Raw genomic sequence first — 25,298 nt, 5'->3', positions numbered from 1 at the left:
GGAGTTGTTATAGAGCCGGAGAAATTGATCGTAAGCGTCACAGAAAATAGATAATGTTTAATAACTGTGGAAGTAGGTTTGTCAACATGATGATTTTCAGTATGGGGTTGGAGAGATTGCTGAATTTCATTGAAATCATGAACCTATCTAAGACAACCATTAAAAACCTGAAAGTAGTGAATGGCCATTTCGTCTTAGTATGGGACTCCCTGGAAATCCGTATACACAACCCTCCAACTTGGAATCGAACCCATGACCTTCAGTTCTGCCTACGAACGCCTAACCTCTAGATCACTGAGTAGGGATTCATAATAAGATAAATTTAAAATTGAAGTATCATCAACGCCAGGGAAATAGGACTAAGTCGGTCTAACAGGAGAAGTTAAGAGAGATAGTAAATGATTTGTGAGACCAGAGATTACGATCATGTCTGAAGAATAGCATTGGCTCCTCAGATAACTTATTTAAATATCTTGTACGTCATTTCAGTTAGTTGATATCATTTTCTAATCTATTTTGTTTCTCTATTCTGATTGTCTTCTCTGCCTTTCTATTTGTTTTTTTTGTTCTGATTCTTAGTGTGAACTGAGAGTCACTCCTGATGCTCTAAAAGCTATTGCTCGACTGGCATTAAGTCAACATACAGGAGCTCGAGGTCTTCGTTCAGTCTTGGTAATTACATGTTCATTATGTTTTTTTTTGATTATTTTTATTTCTTGTTTAGTGATTGTCTACTTACATTTAGTTTATGTATATCATTCGTATTCGTCATGTTTTATGCTTTTTTCCACGATTCTCGATAACGATAATTGTTAAAGAATTGGTTTTTTAAATGAAAGTTGTTATGTCCTATGGCCCGTCAAATATTACGTGACAAGATCGCCAATCAGAACAACGACTTATATGACCTTGTCCGTGTGCTAAACTAATGATGCGTTAACCATCACAACCAGCGTTGAGTCAACTCTGGGTCCTCTGTATGGTAGGTTCTCGCCTAACCCAGCCTGGTTCAGTTCAGAACACAAATATCAGCCTCCGCTATATGAATCGTATACTTCAGACATACTTGGTTTATATGCAAGCAGACTAGACCACATCACACCATAAAATGTAAAATAATAATTAGACAAGATAGAGCCAAAAGTGTCTGTGAGTGTGAGAGACTGCAACTAATAGATTGGAAATTATTTAAGAATAATGAATCGTATAATAGTAGCCAGTAAGTCAAATGAAAGCTTATAATAAGAGAAATATAAATATATGTAATCTAGTTACTTGATAGTTATACAATAAGAATATGTACATATAATAACAGTCCATAAATAGTTCCTAGAAGTTACCCATAATTTAATCTTCTTTGGATATGACAGAGGTGGGCTTATATCTTCTAAGAAATCAAAATAATTTAGTGTGTTCTTCCTAGCTGTACAATGTTTGTTGGAAAATACAAGCAAAAATAGAAACATGTTGAATTGATTTGACATATTCATTGGACTTTTGTTTTTAAAGTGCATATTATAACCCCCACCTCTCATACTTATTCCTCCAAATTATATATTGTTAATAAAATTAGATGTATGCTTAAGCATCATATAGAACTAAACAGCTAAACTATGCCCTCTTTTCTCATGTTTCATCCAGTCCATAGAGCATTGGTATAGGTGTTTAGAGCAATTACACTTTCAACCAATAAGTCTGAGATTCTAATCCTGCACTATTCGATTTAATCAGGTCTCATACAATGTTACTTAAAACTGAGTACATTTACATATAGTTTGGTGTTACATTAAGTAAAATAAAATAATGTCATTATAATCACGCAGATAAAATAATAGTAGTATCTATAAGTTTGAATACTTATGGGTTTCTAAACAAAACATAATTATGCGAATAATGATCTTATATCATACAACTGATGTCAATGGCTCTAATTTTATGATCAGTTTATTTCATGATAGTGTTGGCTGTATTTATTAGACATTTGTGCTAGTAGTAGCGTTGTCGTGACAATGTTTCTTCCTTGACATAGAGGGTAATTAATAGTGATAAAATCGGACCGAGTGCTTATTTCAGTAGCTTTTTTTTCTAAAGGTTTTATTTTCGTGATATTCACTATATCGCTGACTGAAAATTCATTTTCATTAGGACAAAACAAACATCACAAACCCTTTTGATGTTGAATTATCAGACTAATTAACTGCATTGTGCAACTTATATTCAAAGAACTGATATTTCTTGTTAGTTATAGTCCACATTGACAGAATGACCAAAGCTAGAAAAATCATACATCAAAGCTACATAACAAGCTAAAAGCATGTATAGATGAGCCATAATAAATAAGTAAATTACTTATCTAACCTAGTTCACTATACATATGTCCATGCCTGGGTTAGTCTGTCTATGTTTACAAATACTTGTGAAATCTGAGTACTTTCATCCGACCTGTCGCAACACAATTCTCTCACAGTCTTTTATCTTCAGTTGATTAAGCGTTAGGAGCATGGATAGTAGTAGATATAGGACGTGCGTCGTAGAAACGATCTGTCGGACTTGCGATTCGATTTCAGAAAGAAGAGCTTTTCAACAAAGAATGTTGGAAAAAGTGGTACCATTCCTTTGTCTTTTTATGTATTGATTGATTGAAATCTAACTCAATGGAACAATGTTCTTTCGTTATTTATTCTTTTTAATGTAATAAAAGTCATCGGCTAAATGTATGAAGCTACATAAATTTATGTCTGACCTATTCACTTCCAGTTTATCCATATCATTTATTCATAAATTATAGAAGGTATCATTTGTTGAGGATGCTAGATCCCCAGAAATCACTTGGTTAACGTCTCATTTTTGTAATTTTATTCTAGAAATTTGAATTTTTAGTTTTCGCGCCGAAAGAGCCTATTTTTACCTTCCGATTGTATTTTCCATTTGGTTCAAATTCAAATTTCTAAAATAAAATTACAAAAATGAAACGTTAACCAAGTGATTTCTGGGGATCTAATATCTCCGACATTATTGTAGAATCACTTGCCACAAGACTGATTGATCTCTGGACCATTACACTTTGTAGAAATTCATCAACTTCATTGTTCCTTAAACAAATGAAAATACTTTTATAATTTCATAGATTCAAGCATTTGAATAAAGCGAAACAATAATAAACTAATTTTATTTATTTGAACAAATAAAAATTGGTACAAGGGACACCAAATATATATGTGCCACACAATAAAAGGAGGTTGTGAAGCTGTGGAGAAAGGAAGGTAAGTATAATCAAAATAGGACAAAGATGAATAGAAATTATTGTGAGTGAATAGTGATAAGATAATAATAATAATAATAATAATAATAATAATAATAATAATAATAATAATAATAATAATAATATTGGGAGTATTTCAGTCAGGAAAAATACAACCAGAAAGAATCCTTTCAGTTAAAAAAGTTACGTTCACTTTTATGGAGGAATTTACAGTAGGTTCGCCATTATCTTTTATTATAAGCGATTTCTGATAGCGTCTCAAGTTACTGTGTTACGCTATCTCTAGGACCCTAACCAAGTAGTCATGAAGAACGAACAGAAGCCAGTCCTGTACAGCTTTCCTTCATACCACGACACCATATCGTGCACTGACCATCTCCGCTTTTCTTCAACCAGTTACATCATCGGCATTTATGCACAATGTAGGACTCGCTGGTACAACATTTGTAGGACATGTCTAAGCCATCAAAGTCGACGTTTCAAGACAGTGACACTGATTGAGTTGTCGTCACTGTGCTCAAATACGATGCTGAACCTCAGCATTACTAACATGGTGTTGCCGTTGAACGTAAGCAGGCCTTCGAAGACAACGATGATCAAGCAGATAGTCGTTCAACATCCTCGACTTGGAGAGGCCAGGTTTCACAAGCATAAAGCAAAACTGCTCTTATCGATGCGTTATAGATCCGACGTTTTACAGCCGGACTAGTCAGTCAGCTACAACGTAGGACCATACACATATATGCATCGGTCCAAGTTGCCTCACCTCATTTGCGCAACAAGTTGAACACCAAATTCATATAAGTAGTTACTTCAATGGTAGTAATATTTAAAAGATTGTGTATAAGGATATAATACAGGAAGAAAGAATTAGTTCGTAGAAAGATATAAAGCAATTTTAATCTCACAGTTTAAGGGAAGACAGAGTGTATACACCTGCGCTATTGTGATCGATTCTGGGCCATGTCACGAGCATTTATGTAGCTACCCACATACACGAAATTCACAACCTATTATTGTGTGCACTTATTGCAGTAATATTCCGTCGGATACCCAATAATTTCGATAAAGTAAACATCCGATTTCAATGTTTTTATTTCGACTGTTATGAAAAACTGAATTTTTCCTGATATGTGGGCAAAAATGTATTCTTAGTGATTGGAACTTAAAAGATTATTCATAATAGAAACGAATCCTGTATTGTTCTAATATACGATCGCGGGTTGGTACAAAAATCAATAAGTTGTAGAGAGAACTTCTCTCAAACATTTACCTGTAGCAAACCTTAAGCTTTTCATCTATTTCTCTTGGACAAGTGTATTTGCTCTGTTCATTACTAGTACTATTGGTAGTATTTTCCTTTCGACTTCTGGTTTCCTGTCGATATATTAAATAGATAGTAGAGCCCATGTTTTTTTAAGATGGTCGGACTTCATACAATAAGTCGGGAGTTCCAATCCTGCTTCATATACTTCGGTTTGGACAACCGGAAGCCATCATTACTGCTCATACATTTAGACTATGGCTCAGTCAAGTACATAAACGTGTACTTGTACGAAATTTGACAACTGTTACGTCATTTATGAGCTAACTTTTTAACTGAGTATCAGCTACAAATATAGTTGAATCGAACTTAAATTTATAATCTAATGAATTTAGTTTAATCATATGAATACCGTTCCTACGGTTCCAAACCAGACAATTTATGCCTATATTCTTATAGTTCTCTCTGCATTTGGGACTCAGTTTTTTCATGTGATCATATAGATTGTCTAAAGCCATCACATTCTGTCCAAGGCTTTTAATAGTATAATTCTCCAATATTCCCTATCCATACTCTTCTAAGTGTTTCTTAACAGTAGACTTTACGCGTGAATATTGTCATTTTCTTTAAAGAAATAATTTCGTACTGAACTTTTATCCTATTTTCCAAATTAGTGAAAAAATAATTTGTTTTTGCATAGTATATTCCCTCAATCTGAAAATATTTGTACTATTAATGTGTACTAATATGTTATCTCGCAGTTGTTCAATTCACCAATCAGGTGATGTTTTTTCTCTATCTAGTAAGTTAATGATGATTTTATTTTAATCAAGGGACTTTAGGTTTTCATAGTTATTTGTAGAAATAAAAATCCAGTTTTGGACAACGTCATCTGACTTATGATCAAATAATAAGTTTTGAATAAATGGAAGTGTTCATACTTTATACAATATAAAAATTGGCATTGTTTTAATCCATGCAGAATTTATCGGCAATAAATTTAAACATTTATTATATATATCTAGGTAGAAATTCTCTTGAGAATTATAATATATGCAGGGATGAGCTTAGAATACGGCCTTGACATATTTTAGCCCTACAGTTTAGCAACTAAATCGATTGTTTATGCGAAATCAAATAATAATAATATTACAAAAGGTAAACAAATTTTCTATAATCAATACATCGATTAAAATCTTCTGCATTTTGTTTTATTGTGTTGTTGTGTGTGTAAATTGAGCACAGAACAACTTCACATATAAAACCATCCATATAACATATCTACAAATTTGTAACGGCTGTGAATTGAATGTAAATCCATGTACTGTTGTGTTTTTTCTTATCGCTTTGACTTTTGTACACTGATGTCATAAAATGAGAACAAATCACTTCTATTTTTAATAATTTAATGTCAACAAATATTATTTTTATTGCGATATATCAGTTCAAGGATAGATTGTTTATTTTAGTTGGTGATTTTTAGGCAGATGGGGTTGCTGACCCCATGCCCAACTCTCCTTTGCCCGGGCATGGGACCGGCGGTAACCCTAGAAGAGTTATAGGTGGAGTTATTCCAAGGATATTAAAGTGATTTATTTGTTAAAGGTTTTCAAGATATGTACTGAACTTACTATTTGATAGACAACTTCATTTCACTACACTGTTTTGGTTTATTAATAATTTGAGAAATGATTAGATAAGTCACAATTGGTTATATCAATCCAAAAAGTTATTATAATTGCTATTTTAGACGATGGTGGTAGCTGTGAATCAGTTATAATTGTTAGTTATTAACTTCAAGTGTTACAATTGAAAAAAAAACTTGTTTTTCTAATCGTGGTTCTAATTTGTATGAACTTCATCGCCATTCTCTCACGTAAAAAGATCAAGCCAGTCATTTGTAAGTAAAGTGACATTGTACGAATGTACCCAATTCAGTCAGTCGCAACGTAGAATCTGATATGTATATATATCGGCTTAAGTTGCCATACCCCATTGGTACGGTGAGATGAAATTGTTCGGCCGAATCCCAGAGTTGTAAAAGTAGTAACAGTATTCGTGATAATGATAGTAAAGATTAGGGATCAAAAATATGATTCAAGAAAACATAAATTCATAAGAAAATGTTATGGGGAATTCAGAAACTAAGAATTTGAAGGAAGATAAAAAATGGATGTACATTTGCCATTGCAAACGGTTTTCAGCCATGTCATTCAAGGTCTCTAACCACCGGTTACGATAATCATGGGGACAACGTGGTTCAGATAAACTGTCAATGAATTCGTGGATTGGTGACATTTCTGTTTGTCTGCCGATAGTTTCCTTCCAACCCACTCCTACATCAAACAACATCCCTCGTCGAGGTAGGCAGTGGTTGGGCAATGCGTAACGTATGTCCAAATCATCTCACTTGATGAAGATTTACTACTTCATCAATTGATCTCCCATCTTTACTTAGTACTCTATTTCTAATCTAGGTATGGCTCACTCTGTGGTCCCAAAATACTCGAGCAATGCTTCGAAGACATCTATGGTCGAGTACCAGTAACCCACATGTATCCTCTATCCTTAATGGTTATACTTCACAGTTATAATGTAGAACGGGACGAACTGCTGCACCGTGAACTCGTCCTTTGTTTGGCAGATGGATATCTCGCCTAAGCAACAAGTTGACAAAAGTCAATCCAGCCCTCTGAAATCGTGCCAAGATTCCGTTAGACACCAGATCATCAGGTGAAGCGTCCAACTACTTGACTCCTTATCATTAATTCAGGCGCTGATATAAGTCAATCTTTAAGCATTATTTTACTTTTGGAGAGAGAGAATACCATCCCAAATATGTTTGCATTGTTGTTTAAGTTGGTTAAATTATATGTTGGTATGATTTCTATCAGTTTTTATTTCTGAGTTGGTGAGTTTAAGGTCACAGTGTCCTTTTAACGATTATATTTTTTTACAATGATTTAACCTTGAATATTGTATTTCTGTTAGTTCTAAGAGGAATTTGTTTGGGTTTGTTTATGTGTGTGCAATTATATGTCTATCTATCTAAATGTCCTTTATATGACCTAGTCGATAATAAATAGACTTAGAATGGGTTTATAGAGAATGATATTTTGCTTGTTTAATTGGTTGTAGAGATAGGAAACAAGAAATAATAATTTAGTGGATTTAATCACCATGTCGAATAAACATGGATAAAACTCAATGAGGAACTATTACTGAATTTTAAATTTAAATAGAACCCTTGAAATCAAACTTTTATTCGATTTTTGTGTTCCATTTTATCTTCGATATTCTATCTTATCATCAGATCCTAGTAGAAATTTATTGAATCATTTAGTTACCTGAATAACTTCCACATAAATTATTGTTATTTATTATATATAACGAGTTAAAATTCTTGTGATGATGTTAGTAGTTGGAATATGAAGTTTCACATAATAAATTGTACGGAACTGTGACTCAAAAATTATCCAGTTTAAGTTTTAATGATTGACTTATTAACAACTCAAACTTTGCTACTTATATGTCCATTTTAATAACTATATATCTTCATTATACCTAGAATAGTAAATGTACACTGACTTGGATTTGATTGCTAAACGGTGGTGTCTAGTGGTGAAACTGTTCATCTCGCAATCACTAAGCCACACGTTCGAAACCCACACCATATTGTGTCAGCATCAGAAGCCGACTAATGTCATTGGTTCTCACATATAAAGTATCCCCAGAAATCTGAGTACATAAATCAGTACTTGATAAATAAGTAGTTGCCTTTTCCTTATTGAGTAAAATCAAAATATTTATTTACTTTGATTCTGTTGAGCCATCGATTCAGTATTATGAAATTGTTTCTAAGCCAAATGAATGAGCTTATTCTATGTTGTCAATTTACCATATCTTTTGATGGAACTTTATCACTTCAATGATTATATTATATTATTTTAAAAATGTACGATGTTTATGGAAAACAAAGAAAAATATGATTTCATTGTTTTAGTTATAACTTGAAATCTCTGATTGGCATCATGTGTTAAAGTTACTAATTAGAATTCCGATCATAATTTTTTCTGTACCATATCTACTATTTCTTCTATAGCCTTAATGTCTTGGACTTGACCAATTGCACTTCTGATCTGCATCGTCAACCATGATGTGACGCAACATAAATTTCTATCAGTCCTCTTTACTCAAATCTTTCCCCATTCTTTGTCTTGAGTCCTAAGACAAGTCAGTAGCCAACTTCTATTATATACTTGGTTTCATTGTAACTCAAAACGCATACAATCTACTAATTACCTAATGAAAGTCTAAATAACAATCCAAAAATTGTTTCGAGATTTCCATCTTTTCCCACGTTTAACACCTTATTAATAACATTGATTCTTCAATTCAAGTTACTATACATATATAGTGGAGATAATGACCGACCGGTTAACACTTTTTTTGAACCAGTAAACAAAACACCCACAAGGAAAACAATTTTTAACGATACTTTAAAAAATAATTAGTATAATTTGATTGTCGTTGCTTCTAACACGACATGAGAAATATTTGCATTGATGTTACTGCTACTAATTTTGTAGTAAATAAATCTAAGCTGTTAGCTATCGAATTAAACTGTCTTACCAACTGAAACTTAAGCTTCTTTATACAGTTAAAACCAGTTATAGGACATTTGGTAGTTTAATTTTATATTTTCAAAGTGTTGTTAGCTTGTAATTCACTTTAGTCAAGATTACTTAATCTGCCTGATAATTCACACCCTAATCGTATTGATCCTTGTATGTGGTTTTCATGGATAACTTACATGCATTACTGTTAATTTGATTAGTTCCAGTGTAAATGAAAGAATGATTCTTAAATGGTGTAGATATTGGCGTTTTATTAAATCTTTATAATTTTTACATTCCATACAAGAATTAATTAGACCTAATTCAAATTAATCTAATTTTCATTGAAGCTATAGTGATTTAGTATTTTATAATGATATTAATATTATAATAACTATTTTAAATATAATTCGTTGTTATTCACATTATCAAATATTGTTGACTGAATTGATTTGTATTGTTCTTTCATACGTTATTGATATCAGTGTACTTGTTTATGGAACGCGTGAAATATCGTATCAATAGAGTGAAATGTATAGACTGTGAATATAGTTAAATTGAAATATGAAAGTGATACATAAAGTAAATGGTAATTAAGAAGATGAGGGATAAAAACAACTTTTGTAATAATCCAATTTATTAACATTTTAATTATTCTTTTGTTGATATTCTCAACTAAATTTTTGATCAGTATTAGTTTGTATTATATATTCATTCTGTAAGGGGAATATCAGTAATTTGAGATATTATAAACCACTTACAAATGGGATTTAACTCATATCTATTGAAAAAGTGCTATTGATTATGTGGACTCAATTGTTCATGGATAAACGTGTTGGGTTTTGAAACTCAAGGTACACTGATACCAAAATGCAATGTGGATATCGATAATAGGATCCAGGTACATTCAGCTTACGAGTCTCAAGTAGAATGAAATATCTAGATTCCAATGTTGCTAGCTACAATCTATCTACTTTACATAATCTTTGTAGTAATATAAATAATAAAGTATATTAAATTAGAACCATTTTTATAGACATGAATGAAATCGGAAAGGGAAAGAAGAGAAAGAACGAGTAAGTGAAAATAAGATTTATGGACAAAAGTTATGGTAAACAAAGGCGAGGGTATCTAACTAAATACTTTATTTGTTAATTTATACACTGATGTTAACAAGTGAATTTGATCCGACTTTTTGTTGTTGTTTGGTTTTATTCTATAGGAAAATCTACTCTTGCAGCCACGTTACGATGTTCCAGGATCGGATATATCAACTGTAGTTCTTACTGAGGGTGCTGTACTTGGTCATTCCCCACCAGAATATCATAGAGTTGTATCTCCTGTTTCGTCAGTCGTTTCATGATCTGTTTCGTCATCCCACTCTTATAATAATAATAGCTATTGTTTATGGATGTGTATTCCAAAGCACATATACCACAGACACAAATATCTATTCTTTTATTCAGATTTTGTTATGAGTAAAATACCGTTATTATTATTATTATTATCTCCTGTCTAAACAGTCAGTGATTGACGATCGTAATGATGATCAGCTTGGATTATAGGAGAATGATTTGTATGATTGACAGAAGATAATTCAGTTCAGTTATGTTTACTTTTATTTATCGTGCTCAGATTTATTTTTTATCCTTCTTGGTGTTTTTTTTGTCTATGCTGGCTAATTTCTCACGTGAACACATTTCAATAAATACATTAGTATATTCTATATTCTCAATTTATTTATTTCACTCTAGTTAAATTAATTCTGTACATTTCAAGAAGTTTATGTCGACAACCATTACTTATTAATAGTGTTCAGTTTTTTTGCATTCTAATGTATACATATGTTTGGATTTGTGCCTATTATTCAAAGCAATATTAGTTTTTGTTGGTCTATTTCAAATCATTTCTAACACGATGTCAATTTGTGATGTTACTGTCTTTTTCTACGATAGTTATTGATCTATTTCATGATGAAAGCTAATACAATACAATCCATTGAAATAAGGAGGATGTAAAAAAAATTGTATGAATTCAGTACTTAATAGACAAATTGTTTGTTCCAATTTATTGTTATCATTATTATTTCAATTTGATCCCATTTATCTTGTTATCCCATAAAAAAATTATTTATATCTAGTAAAACACATTTGTTAGATGGTTATTGTTGTTGTCTTCGTTATAACTTTTGTCTTGCTCAACCTCGATCGTTGTTGCATTATAAACAATATTTAGAGTTTTCTTTTGTTTACTAGGGTTTGATATTGTTTGATTTAAAATATTAACATTTGAGTTTTCTATAGTTCGCTGGGATTTAGACATACATCTTTATACGCTAAACTTGATTGGTAACATTTTGAGAGACTATAATCTGTTCTGCATGAGATATCTTAGTTTATAGAGCTTTTTATTGTGTAATTCTGTACATAATCGATGATTCGTTTTATTGAAGTTTCGGTACTAAGTAGTCGGGATTGCTTGAGGTAATAGTTAAATAAACTCTTCTGATCGGAAGATTTATTACATCTAAAGACTATTACTTTTAAATTAAACAAGTCTTTGTCTATATGGATAGTTTGTTTGGACAATGTTATTTAAGTGGCAGTATATTAAACTCTTTAATAAATTCGTTTAATCAGTGTAGAATGTAACATGTAGATTGAGAAATACATAGACTTTGGTGTCTCAGATATTCAATATGATAATTGAATAGTCTTCCCACTAAACTACTATCCAAATGTATGTGGTGAACAGCCATTATATTAATATACTAACCAAAATACTCTTGTAATGTTAAACTAAATCTTAGAGTCTATTTATCTAGGTGTTGCCGAACACATTTTTGGCAGAAGACAGTTTAATTCTTATAACGTCAATATAGTCTTTTTTAATAAAAACTCCATTATTACTGAATCTTCTACTTCACTTATTTAGGCTAGTTATTTGCAAATATATACTTGCTAAGGTGGTCGCAAGAATAGTCAAATTCTATTAGAAAGGCTATGATCTCTAGAACGATAACCGCTGGCATACTTTCTGCCATTTTGATTTTCCGCACGATCTTTGCCCTCTGATTGGCTGTCATGTTCTGCTACTACAGTAACAACTTTTGTACCAGTTTCATTTGAGTTGCTTGTTCTACCACAAATATCAAGTTGCCTGCAATTCCATCTTCCTATCTTAGCCGTTGAGGTTTGGTTTATCGAGTATAATTCACTGTTGTCAGTTCTGGGGAGAACTGACCGTGTTAGAATAGCTCAATCGGCGAGACTATAATTTATGGTCGAATCAATCAGGTTTAGGATAACAGGTCTTGGATTTTGGCGCGAAATTCATCCAACCATTTGGTTAAAGATTATTTTCGGATTTCAGCTGATGTCAGTTCGTGATGATAATCATGGGAACAACGTGGTTCAGATAAACTGTCAATGAATTCGTGGATTGGTGACATTTCTGTTTGTCTGCCGATAGTTTCCTTCCAACCCACTCCTACATCAAACAACATCCCTCGTCGAGGTAGGCAGTGGTTGGGCAATGCGTAACGTATGTCCAAATCATCTCACTTGATGAAGATTTACTACTTCATCAATTGATCTCCCATCTTTACTTAGTACTCTATTTCTAATCTAGGTATGGCTCACTCTGTGGTCCCAAAATACTCGAGCAATGCTTCGAAGACATCTATGGTCGAGTACCAGTAACCCACATGTATCCTCTATCCTTAATGGTTATACTTCACAGTTATAATGTAGAACGGGACGAACTGCTGCACCGTGAACTCGTCCTTTGTTTGGCAGATGGATATCTCGCCTAAGCAACAAGTTGACAAAAGTCAATCCAGCCCTCTGAAATCGTGCCAAGATTCCGTTAGACACCAGATCATCAGGTGAAGCGTCCAACTACTTGACTCCTTATCATTAATTCAGGCGCTGATATAAGTCAATCTTTAAGCATTATTTTACTTTTGGAGAGAGAGAATACCATCCCAAATATGTTTGCATTGTTGTTTAAGTTGGTTAAATTATATGTTGGTATGATTTCTATCAGTTTTTATTTCTGAGTTGGTGAGTTTAAGGTCACAGTGTCCTTTTAACGATTATATTTTTTTACAATGATTTAACCTTGAATATTGTATTTCTGTTAGTTCTAAGAGGAATTTGTTTGGGTTTGTTTATGTGTGTGCAATTATATGTCTATCTATCTAAATGTCCTTTATATGACCTAGTCGATAATAAATAGACTTAGAATGGGTTTATAGAGAATGATATTTTGCTTGTTTAATTGGTTGTAGAGATAGGAAACAAGAAATAATAATTTAGTGGATTTAATCACCATGTCGAATAAACATGGATAAAACTCAATGAGGAACTATTACTGAATTTTAAATTTAAATAGAACCCTTGAAATCAAACTTTTATTCGATTTTTGTGTTCCATTTTATCTTCGATATTCTATCTTATCATCAGATCCTAGTAGAAATTTATTGAATCATTTAGTTACCTGAATAACTTCCACATAAATTATTGTTATTTATTATATATAACGAGTTAAAATTCTTGTGATGATGTTAGTAGTTGGAATATGAAGTTTCACATAATAAATTGTACGGAACTGTGACTCAAAAATTATCCAGTTTAAGTTTTAATGATTGACTTATTAACAACTCAAACTTTGCTACTTATATGTCCATTTTAATAACTATATATCTTCATTATACCTAGAATAGTAAATGTACACTGACTTGGATTTGATTGCTAAACGGTGGTGTCTAGTGGTGAAACTGTTCATCTCGCAATCACTAAGCCACACGTTCGAAACCCACACCATATTGTGTCAGCATCAGAAGCCGACTAATGTCATTGGTTCTCACATATAAAGTATCCCCAGAAATCTGAGTACATAAATCAGTACTTGATAAATAAGTAGTTGCCTTTTCCTTATTGAGTAAAATCAAAATATTTATTTACTTTGATTCTGTTGAGCCATCGATTCAGTATTATGAAATTGTTTCTAAGCCAAATGAATGAGCTTATTCTATGTTGTCAATTTACCATATCTTTTGATGGAACTTTATCACTTCAATGATTATATTATATTATTTTAAAAATGTACGATGTTTATGGAAAACAAAGAAAAATATGATTTCATTGTTTTAGTTATAACTTGAAATCTCTGATTGGCATCATGTGTTAAAGTTACTAATTAGAATTCCGATCATAATTTTTTCTGTACCATATCTACTATTTCTTCTATAGCCTTAATGTCTTGGACTTGACCAATTGCACTTCTGATCTGCATCGTCAACCATGATGTGACGCAACATAAATTTCTATCAGTCCTCTTTACTCAAATCTTTCCCCATTCTTTGTCTTGAGTCCTAAGACAAGTCAGTAGCCAACTTCTATTATATACTTGGTTTCATTGTAACTCAAAACGCATACAATCTACTAATTACCTAATGAAAGTCTAAATAACAATCCAAAAATTGTTTCGAGATTTCCATCTTTTCCCACGTTTAACACCTTATTAATAACATTGATTCTTCAATTCAAGTTACTATACATATATAGTGGAGATAATGACCGACCGGTTAACACTTTTTTGAATCAGTAAACAAAACACCCACAAGGAAAACAATTTTTAACGATACTTTAAAAAATAATTAGTATAATTTGATTGTCGTTGCTTCTAACACGACATGAGAAATATTTGCATTGATGTTACTGCTACTAATTTTGTAGTAAATAAATCTAAGCTGTTAGCTATCGAATTAAACTGTCTTACCAACTGAAACTTAAGCTTCTTTATACAGTTAAAACCAGTTATAGGACATTTGGTAGTTTAATTTTATATTTTCAAAGTGTTGTTAGCTTGTAATTCACTTTAGTCAAGATTACTTAATCTGCCTGATAATTCACACCCTAATCGTATTGATCCTTGTATGTGGTTTTCATGGATAACTTACATGCATTACTGTTAATTTGATTAGTTCCAGTGTAAATGAAAGAATGATTCTTAAATGGTGTAGATATTGGCGTTTTATTAAATCTTTATAATTTTTACATTCCATACAAGAATTAATTAGACCTAATTCAAATTAATCTAATTTTCATTGAAGCTATAGTGATTTAGTATTTTATAATGATATTAATATTATAATAACTATTTTAAATATAATTCGTTGTTATTCACATTATCAAATATTGTTGACTGAATTGATTTGTATTGTTCTTTCATACGTTATTGATATCAGTGTACTTGTTTATGGAACGCGTGAAATATCGTATCAATAGAGTGAAATGTATAGACTGTGAATATAGTTAAATTGAAATATGAAAGTGATACATAAAGTAAATGGTAATTAAGAAGATGAGGGATAAAAACAACTTTTGTAATAATCCAATTTATTAACATTTTAATTATTCTTTTGTTGATATTCTCAACTAAATTTTTGATCAGTATTAGTTTGTATTATATATTCATTCTGTAAGGGAATATCAGTAATTTGAGATATTATAAACCACTTACAAATGGGATTTAACTCATATCTATTGAAAAAGTGCTATTGATTATGTGGACTCAATTGTTCATGGATAAACGTGTTGGGTTTTGAAACTCAAGGTACACTGATACCAAAATGCAATGTGGATATCGATAATAGGATCCAGGTACATTCAGCTTACGAGTCTCAAGTAGAATGAAATATCTAGATTCCAATGTTGCTAGCTACAATCTATCTACTTTACATAATCTTTGTAGTAATATAAATAATAAAGTATATTAAATTAGAACCATTTTTATAGACATGAATGAAATCGGAAAGGGAAAGAAGAGAAAGAACGAGTAAGTGAAAATAAGATTTATGGACAAAAGTTATGGTAAACAAAGGCGAGGGTATCTAACTAAATACTTTATTTGTTAATTTATACACTGATGTTAACAAGTGAATTTGATCCGACTTTTTGTTGTTGTTTGGTTTTATTCTATAGGAAAATCTACTCTTGCAGCCACGTTACGATGTTCCAGGATCGGATATATCAACTGTAGTTCTTACTGAGGGTGCTGTACTTGGTCATTCCCCACCAGAATATCATAGAGTTGTATCTCCTGTTTCGTCAGTCGTTTCATGATCTGTTTCGTCATCCCACTCTTATAATAATAATAGCTATTGTTTATGGATGTGTATTCCAAAGCACATATACCACAGACACAAATATCTATTCTTTTATTCAGATTTTGTTATGAGTAAAATACCGTTATTATTATTATTATTATCTCCTGTCTAAACAGTCAGTGATTGACGATCGTAATGATGATCAGCTTGGATTATAGGAGAATGATTTGTATGATTGACAGAAGATAATTCAGTTCAGTTATGTTTACTTTTATTTATCGTGCTCAGATTTATTTTTTATCCTTCTTGGTGTTTTTTTTGTCTATGCTGGCTAATTTCTCACGTGAACACATTTCAATAAATACATTAGTATATTCTATATTCTCAATTTATTTATTTCACTCTAGTTAAATTAATTCTGTACATTTCAAGAAGTTTATGTCGACAACCATTACTTATTAATAGTGTTCAGTTTTTTTTGCATTCTAATGTATACATATGTTTGGATTTGTGCCTATTATTCAAAGCAATATTAGTTTTTGTTGGTCTATTTCAAATCATTTCTAACACGATGTCAATTTGTGATGTTACTGTCTTTTTCTACGATAGTTATTGATCTATTTCATGATGAAAGCTAATACAATACAATCCATTGAAATAAGGAGGATGTAAAAAAAAAATTGTATGAATTCAGTACTTAATAGACAAATTGTTTGTTCCAATTTATTGTTATCATTATTATTTCAATTTGATCCCATTTATCTTGTTATCCCATAAAAAATTATTTATATCTAGTAAAACACATTTGTTAGATGGTTATTGTTGTTGTCTTCGTTATAACTTTTGTCTTGCTCAACCTCGATCGTTGTTGCATTATAAACAATATTTAGAGTTTTCTTTTGTTTACTAGGGTTTGATATTGTTTGATTTAAAATATTAACATTTGAGTTTTCTATAGTTCGCTGGGATTTAGACATACATCTTTATACGCTAAACTTGATTGGTAACATTTTGAGAGACTATAATCTGTTCTGCATGAGATATCTTAGTTTATAGAGCTTTTTTATTGTGTAATTCTGTACATAATCGATGATTCGTTTTATTGAAGTTTCGGTACTAAGTAGTCGGGATTGCTTGAGGTAATAGTTAAATAAACTCTTCTGATCGGAAGATTTATTACATCTAAAGACTATTACTTTTAAATTAAACAAGTCTTTGTCTATATGGATAGTTTGTTTGGACAATGTTATTTAAGTGGCAGTATATTAAACTCTTTAATAAATTCGTTTAATCAGTGTAGAATGTAACATGTAGATTGAGAAATACATAGACTTTGGTGTCTCAGATATTCAATATGATAATTGAATAGTCTTCCCACTAAACTACTATCCAAATGTATGTGGTGAACAGCCATTATATTAATATACTAACCAAAATACTCTTGTAATGTTAAACTAAATCTTAGAGTCTATTTATCTAGGTGTTGCCGAACACATTTTTGGCAGAAGACAGTTTAATTCTTATAACGTCAATATAGTCTTTTTTAATAAAAACTCCATTATTACTGAATCTTCTACTTCACTTATTTAGGCTAGTTATTTGCAAATATATACTTGCTAAGGTGGTCGCAAGAATAGTCAAATTCTATTAGAAAGGCTATGATCTCTAGAACGATAACCGCTGGCATACTTTCTGCCATTTTGATTTTCCGCACGATCTTTGCCCTCTGATTGGCTGTCATGTTCTGCTACTACAGTAACAACTTTTGTACCAGTTTCATTTGAGTTGCTTGTTCTACCACAAATATCAAGTTGCCTGCAATTCCATCTTCCTATCTTAGCCGTTGAGGTTTGGTTTATCGAGTATAATTCACTGTTGTCAGTTCTGGGGAGAACTGACCGTGTTAGAATAGCTCAATCGGCGAGACTATAATTTATGGTCGAATCAATCAGGTTTAGGATAACAGGTCTTGGATTTTGGCGCGAAATTCATCCAACCATTTGGTTAAAGATTATTTTCGGATTTCAGCTGATGTCAGTTCGTGATGATAATCATGGGAACAACGTGGTTCAGATAAACTGTCAATGAATTCGTGGATTGGTGACATTTCTGTTTGTCTGCCGATAGTTTCCTTCCAACCCACTCCTACATCAAACAACATCCCTCGTCGAGGTAGGCAGTGGTTGGGCAATGCGTAACGTATGTCCAAATCATCTCACTTGATGAAGATTTACTACTTCATCAATTGATCTCCCATCTTTACTTAGTACTCTATTTCTAATCTAGGTATGGCTCACTCTGTGGTCCCAAAATACTCGAGCAATGCTTCGAAGACATCTATGGTCGAGTACCAGTAACCCACATGTATCCTCTATCCTTAATGGTTATACTTCACAGTTATAATGTAGAACGGGACGAACTGCTGCACCGTGAACTCGTCCTTTGTTTGGCAGATGGATATCTCGCCTAAGCAACAAGTTGACAAAAGTCAATCCAGCCCTCTGAAATCGTGCCAAGATTCCGTTAGACACCAGATCATCAGGTGAAGCGTCCAACTACTTGACTCCTTATCATTAATTCAGGCGCTGATATAAGTCAATCTTTAAGCATTATTTTACTTTTGGAGAGAGAATACCATCCCAAATATGTTTGCATTGTTGTTTAAGTTGGTTAAATTATATGTTGGTATGATTTCTATCAGTTTTTATTTCTGAGTTGGTGAGTTTAAGGTCACAGTGTCCTTTTAACGATTATATTTTTTTACAATGATTTAACCTTGAATATTGTATTTCTGTTAGTTCTAAGAGGAATTTGTTTGGGTTTGTTTATGTGTGTGCAATTATATGTCTATCTATCTAAATGTCCTTTATATGACCTAGTCGATAATAAATAGACTTAGAATGGGTTTATAGAGAATGATATTTTGCTTGTTTAATTGGTTGTAGAGATAGGAAACAAGAAATAATAATTTAGTGGATTTAATCACCATGTCGAATAAACATGGATAAAACTCAATGAGGAACTATTACTGAATTTTAAATTTAAATAGAACCCTTGAAATCAAACTTTTATTCGATTTTTGTGTTCCATTTTATCTTCGATATTCTATCTTATCATCAGATCCTAGTAGAAATTTATTGAATCATTTAGTTACCTGAATAACTTCCACATAAATTATTGTTATTTATTATATATAACGAGTTAAAATTCTTGTGATGATGTTAGTAGTTGGAATATGAAGTTTCACATAATAAATTGTACGGAACTGTGACTCAAAAATTATCCAGTTTAAGTTTTAATGATTGACTTATTAACAACTCAAACTTTGCTACTTATATGTCCATTTTAATAACTATATATCTTCATTATACCTAGAATAGTAAATGTACACTGACTTGGATTTGATTGCTAAACGGTGGTGTCTAGTGGTGAAACTGTTCATCTCGCAATCACTAAGCCACACGTTCGAAACCCACACCATATTGTGTCAGCATCAGAAGCCGACTAATGTCATTGGTTCTCACATATAAAGTATCCCCAGAAATCTGAGTACATAAATCAGTACTTGATAAATAAGTAGTTGCCTTTTCCTTATTGAGTAAAATCAAAATATTTATTTACTTTGATTCTGTTGAGCCATCGATTCAGTATTATGAAATTGTTTCTAAGCCAAATGAATGAGCTTATTCTATGTTGTCAATTTACCATATCTTTTGATGGAACTTTATCACTTCAATGATTATATTATATTATTTTAAAAATGTACGATGTTTATGGAAAACAAAGAAAAATATGATTTCATTGTTTTAGTTATAACTTGAAATCTCTGATTGGCATCATGTGTTAAAGTTACTAATTAGAATTCCGATCATAATTTTTTCTGTACCATATCTACTATTTCTTCTATAGCCTTAATGTCTTGGACTTGACCAATTGCACTTCTGATCTGCATCGTCAACCATGATGTGACGCAACATAAATTTCTATCAGTCCTCTTTACTCAAATCTTTCCCCATTCTTTGTCTTGAGTCCTAAGACAAGTCAGTAGCCAACTTCTATTATATACTTGGTTTCATTGTAACTCAAAACGCATACAATCTACTAATTACCTAATGAAAGTCTAAATAACAATCCAAAAATTGTTTCGAGATTTCCATCTTTTCCCACGTTTAACACCTTATTAATAACATTGATTCTTCAATTCAAGTTACTATACATATATAGTGGAGATAATGACCGACCGGTTAACACTTTTTTGAATCAGTAAACAAAACACCCACAAGGAAAACAATTTTTAACGATACTTTAAAAAATAATTAGTATAATTTGATTGTCGTTGCTTCTAACACGACATGAGAAATATTTGCATTGATGTTACTGCTACTAATTTTGTAGTAAATAAATCTAAGCTGTTAGCTATCGAATTAAACTGTCTTACCAACTGAAACTTAAGCTTCTTTATACAGTTAAAACCAGTTATAGGACATTTGGTAGTTTAATTTTATATTTTCAAAGTGTTGTTAGCTTGTAATTCACTTTAGTCAAGATTACTTAATCTGCCTGATAATTCACACCCTAATCGTATTGATCCTTGTATGTGGTTTTCATGGATAACTTACATGCATTACTGTTAATTTGATTAGTTCCAGTGTAAATGAAAGAATGATTCTTAAATGGTGTAGATATTGGCGTTTTATTAAATCTTTATAATTTTTACATTCCATACAAGAATTAATTAGACCTAATTCAAATTAATCTAATTTTCATTGAAGCTATAGTGATTTAGTATTTTATAATGATATTAATATTATAATAACTATTTTAAATATAATTCGTTGTTATTCACATTATCAAATATTGTTGACTGAATTGATTTGTATTGTTCTTTCATACGTTATTGATATCAGTGTACTTGTTTATGGAACGCGTGAAATATCGTATCAATAGAGTGAAATGTATAGACTGTGAATATAGTTAAATTGAAATATGAAAGTGATACATAAAGTAAATGGTAATTAAGAAGATGAGGGATAAAAACAACTTTTGTAATAATCCAATTTATTAACATTTTAATTATTCTTTTGTTGATATTCTCAACTAAATTTTTGATCAGTATTAGTTTGTATTATATATTCATTCTGTAAGGGGAATATCAGTAATTTGAGATATTATAAACCACTTACAAATGGGATTTAACTCATATCTATTGAAAAAGTGCTATTGATTATGTGGACTCAATTGTTCATGGATAAACGTGTTGGGTTTTGAAACTCAAGGTACACTGATACCAAAATGCAATGTGGATATCGATAATAGGATCCAGGTACATTCAGCTTACGAGTCTCAAGTAGAATGAAATATCTAGATTCCAATGTTGCTAGCTACAATCTATCTACTTTACATAATCTTTGTAGTAATATAAATAATAAAGTATATTAAATTAGAACCATTTTTATAGACATGAATGAAATCGGAAAGGGAAAGAAGAGAAAGAACGAGTAAGTGAAAATAAGATTTATGGACAAAAGTTATGGTAAACAAAGGCGAGGGTATCTAACTAAATACTTTATTTGTTAATTTATACACTGATGTTAACAAGTGAATTTGATCCGACTTTTTGTTGTTGTTTGGTTTTATTCTATAGGAAAATCTACTCTTGCAGCCACGTTACGATGTTCCAGGATCGGATATATCAACTGTAGTTCTTACTGAGGGTGCTGTACTTGGTCATTCCCCACCAGAATATCATAGAGTTGTATCTCCTGTTTCGTCAGTCGTTTCATGATCTGTTTCGTCATCCCACTCTTATAATAATAATAGCTATTGTTTATGGATGTGTATTCCAAAGCACATATACCACAGACACAAATATCTATTCTTTTATTCAGATTTTGTTATGAGTAAAATACCGTTATTATTATTATTATTATCTCCTGTCTAAACAGTCAGTGATTGACGATCGTAATGATGATCAGCTTGGATTATAGGAGAATGATTTGTATGATTGACAGAAGATAATTCAGTTCAGTTATGTTTACTTTTATTTATCGTGCTCAGATTTATTTTTTATCCTTCTTGGTGTTTTTTTGTCTATGCTGGCTAATTTCTCACGTGAACACATTTCAATAAATACATTAGTATATTCTATATTCTCAATTTATTTATTTCACTCTAGTTAAATTAATTCTGTACATTTCAAGAAGTTTATGTCGACAACCATTACTTATTAATAGTGTTCAGTTTTTTTGCATTCTAATGTATACATATGTTTGGATTTGTGCCTATTATTCAAAGCAATATTAGTTTTTGTTGGTCTATTTCAAATCATTTCTAACACGATGTCAATTTGTGATGTTACTGTCTTTTTCTACGATAGTTATTGATCTATTTCATGATGAAAGCTAATACAATACAATCCATTGAAATAAGGAGGATGTAAAAAAAAATTGTATGAATTCAGTACTTAATAGACAAATTGTTTGTTCCAATTTATTGTTATCATTATTATTTCAATTTGATCCCATTTATCTTGTTATCCCATAAAAAAATTATTTATATCTAGTAAAACACATTTGTTAGATGGTTATTGTTGTTGTCTTCGTTATAACTTTTGTCTTGCTCAACCTCGATCGTTGTTGCATTATAAACAATATTTAGAGTTTTCTTTTGTTTACTAGGGTTTGATATTGTTTGATTTAAAATATTAACATTTGAGTTTTCTATAGTTCGCTGGGATTTAGACATACATCTTTATACGCTAAACTTGATTGGTAACATTTTGAGAGACTATAATCTGTTCTGCATGAGATATCTTAGTTTATAGAGCTTTTTTATTGTGTAATTCTGTACATAATCGATGATTCGTTTTATTGAAGTTTCGGTACTAAGTAGTCGGGATTGCTTGAGGTAATAGTTAAATAAACTCTTCTGATCGGAAGATTTATTACATCTAAAGACTATTACTTTTAAATTAAACAAGTCTTTGTCTATATGGATAGTTTGTTTGGACAATGTTATTTAAGTGGCAGTATATTAAACTCTTTAATAAATTCGTTTAATCAGTGTAGAATGTAACATGTAGATTGAGAAATACATAGACTTTGGTGTCTCAGATATTCAATATGATAATTGAATAGTCTTCCCACTAAACTACTATCCAAATGTATGTGGTGAACAGCCATTATATTAATATACTAACCAAAATACTCTTGTAATGTTAAACTAAATCTTAGAGTCTATTTATCTAGGTGTTGCCGAACACATTTTTGGCAGAAGACAGTTTAATTCTTATAACGTCAATATAGTCTTTTTTTAATAAAAAACTCCATTATTACTGAATCTTCTACTTCACTTATTTAGGCTAGTTATTTGCAAATATATACTTGCTAAGGTGGTCGCAAGAATAGTCAAATTCTATTAGAAAGGCTATGATCTCTAGAACGATAACCGCTGGCATACTTTCTGCCATTTTGATTTTCCGCACGATCTTTGCCCTCTGATTGGCTGTCATGTTCTGCTACTACAGTAACAACTTTTGTACCAGTTTCATTTGAGTTGCTTGTTCTACCACAAATATCAAGTTGCCTGCAATTCCATCTTCCTATCTTAGCCGTTGAGGTTTGGTTTATCGAGTATAATTCACTGTTGTCAGTTCTGGGGAGAACTGACCGTGTTAGAATAGCTCAATCGGCGAGACTATAATTTATGGTCGAATCAATCAGGTTTAGGATAACAGGTCTTGGATTTTGGCGCGAAATTCATCCAACCATTTGGTTAAAGATTATTTTCGGATTTCAGCTGATGTCAGTTCGTGATGAAAACCAAATTTAATTCCTAACCCTAACTATCAACTGTAAGTCACATTCCTTATTCTTCACACAGGTTTATAACTCCCATGTAGCCCTAACAATTAGGTGGACATTCTCAAGGTCACTTTGGCGTCGCCGAAAGGTCGTCCATGAATTATAGTCTCACCGCTCAGTCGTTTCCGTCCCTAAATCCGTCCCATCGTAGGCCAATAACAAGACACAACAATACTTTAAATATATTTAACAAATGATTATAAAAATCTATAAAACAGTCATTTCGTTAAATTAAAACATAGATGTTGACCATACAAAGTAAAACATTTGGGAGATAATGCAACACAACGAGTACAATCTTAATCGTAGTTTGTAGTTCTAACATGGCATGGTTCCTTCTTTCGTCGAAAGAGTGTTACCTACACCAGTAGATTAAGCATGTTTATTGGAGTTTTGGACAAATGAACACAGAGAGAAATGGGCTTTAAAGAAGATTGATTTTTATTAATTCATACTGTGGTGTGCGCTAGTGGTGTTGACAGATGTAAGTGGTATGTATCATCACCAACCGAAAGTGGAATGCCTGGCGGCAGAAGGTCGAAGAGAAGAAAATGAGAACAGAGAGTGGTTGGTATAGAAATAAAGGGACAATAAAGTCTAAGACAATTGATGGACATTCTGCAAATGAAGTATTTACTGTATGGTTCCCAGATTTTAATGAGAAATTCTGTAATTTTGTATTCAAGTATATTCCGTTATCCCCCCTTGGGTCCTCATTTACTACAATACCATGACCATATATATATTACAGTGGTTTTGCTTCGCTAATCGATCAGCCCGATAACCGTTATAATATAAATCTCAACGGTATTTAAAATCAGAAGGCAATGAGAGGTGGCAACTACAGTTTATTAGCGGATAGCGCAGATCATATAGCTATAAGCAGATCGAGCGAATTGGAAACGGAGAGGCGAATAAGTATATACCAGCAATTAAATAAGCAAATTTATAGTCAAATTGCATAAGGGCGCAGCAACGCAAAGTAAAATCTAATACTATAATTTGAATACATATACATACATGGGGAGGAGGATGAGTCATCGAATGATATTTAACCGATCAACATTTTAGTTCGAGTCTGTCATGTGATCTGGTGATCTTAATGGTATAAAGAAATATGCGGATTGTTACTGTTCAAATGACATTGTCTGTTAAGTTAATAAAAAGGCTTAACCAAAAT

The 25,298-nt window shown here is 31.7% G+C and overlaps 1 protein-coding gene across 1 annotated transcript in view; it reads left to right on the top strand.

Annotated features, from left to right (window-relative positions):
• The window catches only part of MS3_00005563 (uncharacterized protein), a 43,986-nt gene extending 18,688 nt beyond the window's left edge, over positions 1-25,298 (top strand). Inside the window, exon 8 of the mRNA XM_051213652.1 lies at positions 580-25,298. Within this exon, the coding sequence (XP_051069643.1) occupies positions 580-816 (237 nt within the window). The 3' untranslated portion in view covers positions 817-25,298. The remainder of the gene's footprint in view (positions 1-579) is intronic.

Source organism: Schistosoma haematobium, chromosome 3, assembly GCF_000699445.3.
Source record: "Schistosoma haematobium chromosome 3, whole genome shotgun sequence".
In the NCBI taxonomy this organism is placed as follows: Eukaryota; Metazoa; Platyhelminthes; class Trematoda; order Strigeidida; family Schistosomatidae; genus Schistosoma; species Schistosoma haematobium.
The sequence above is the reverse complement of the archived record's forward strand: the minus strand, read 5'-3'. Positions and strand labels throughout refer to the sequence as shown.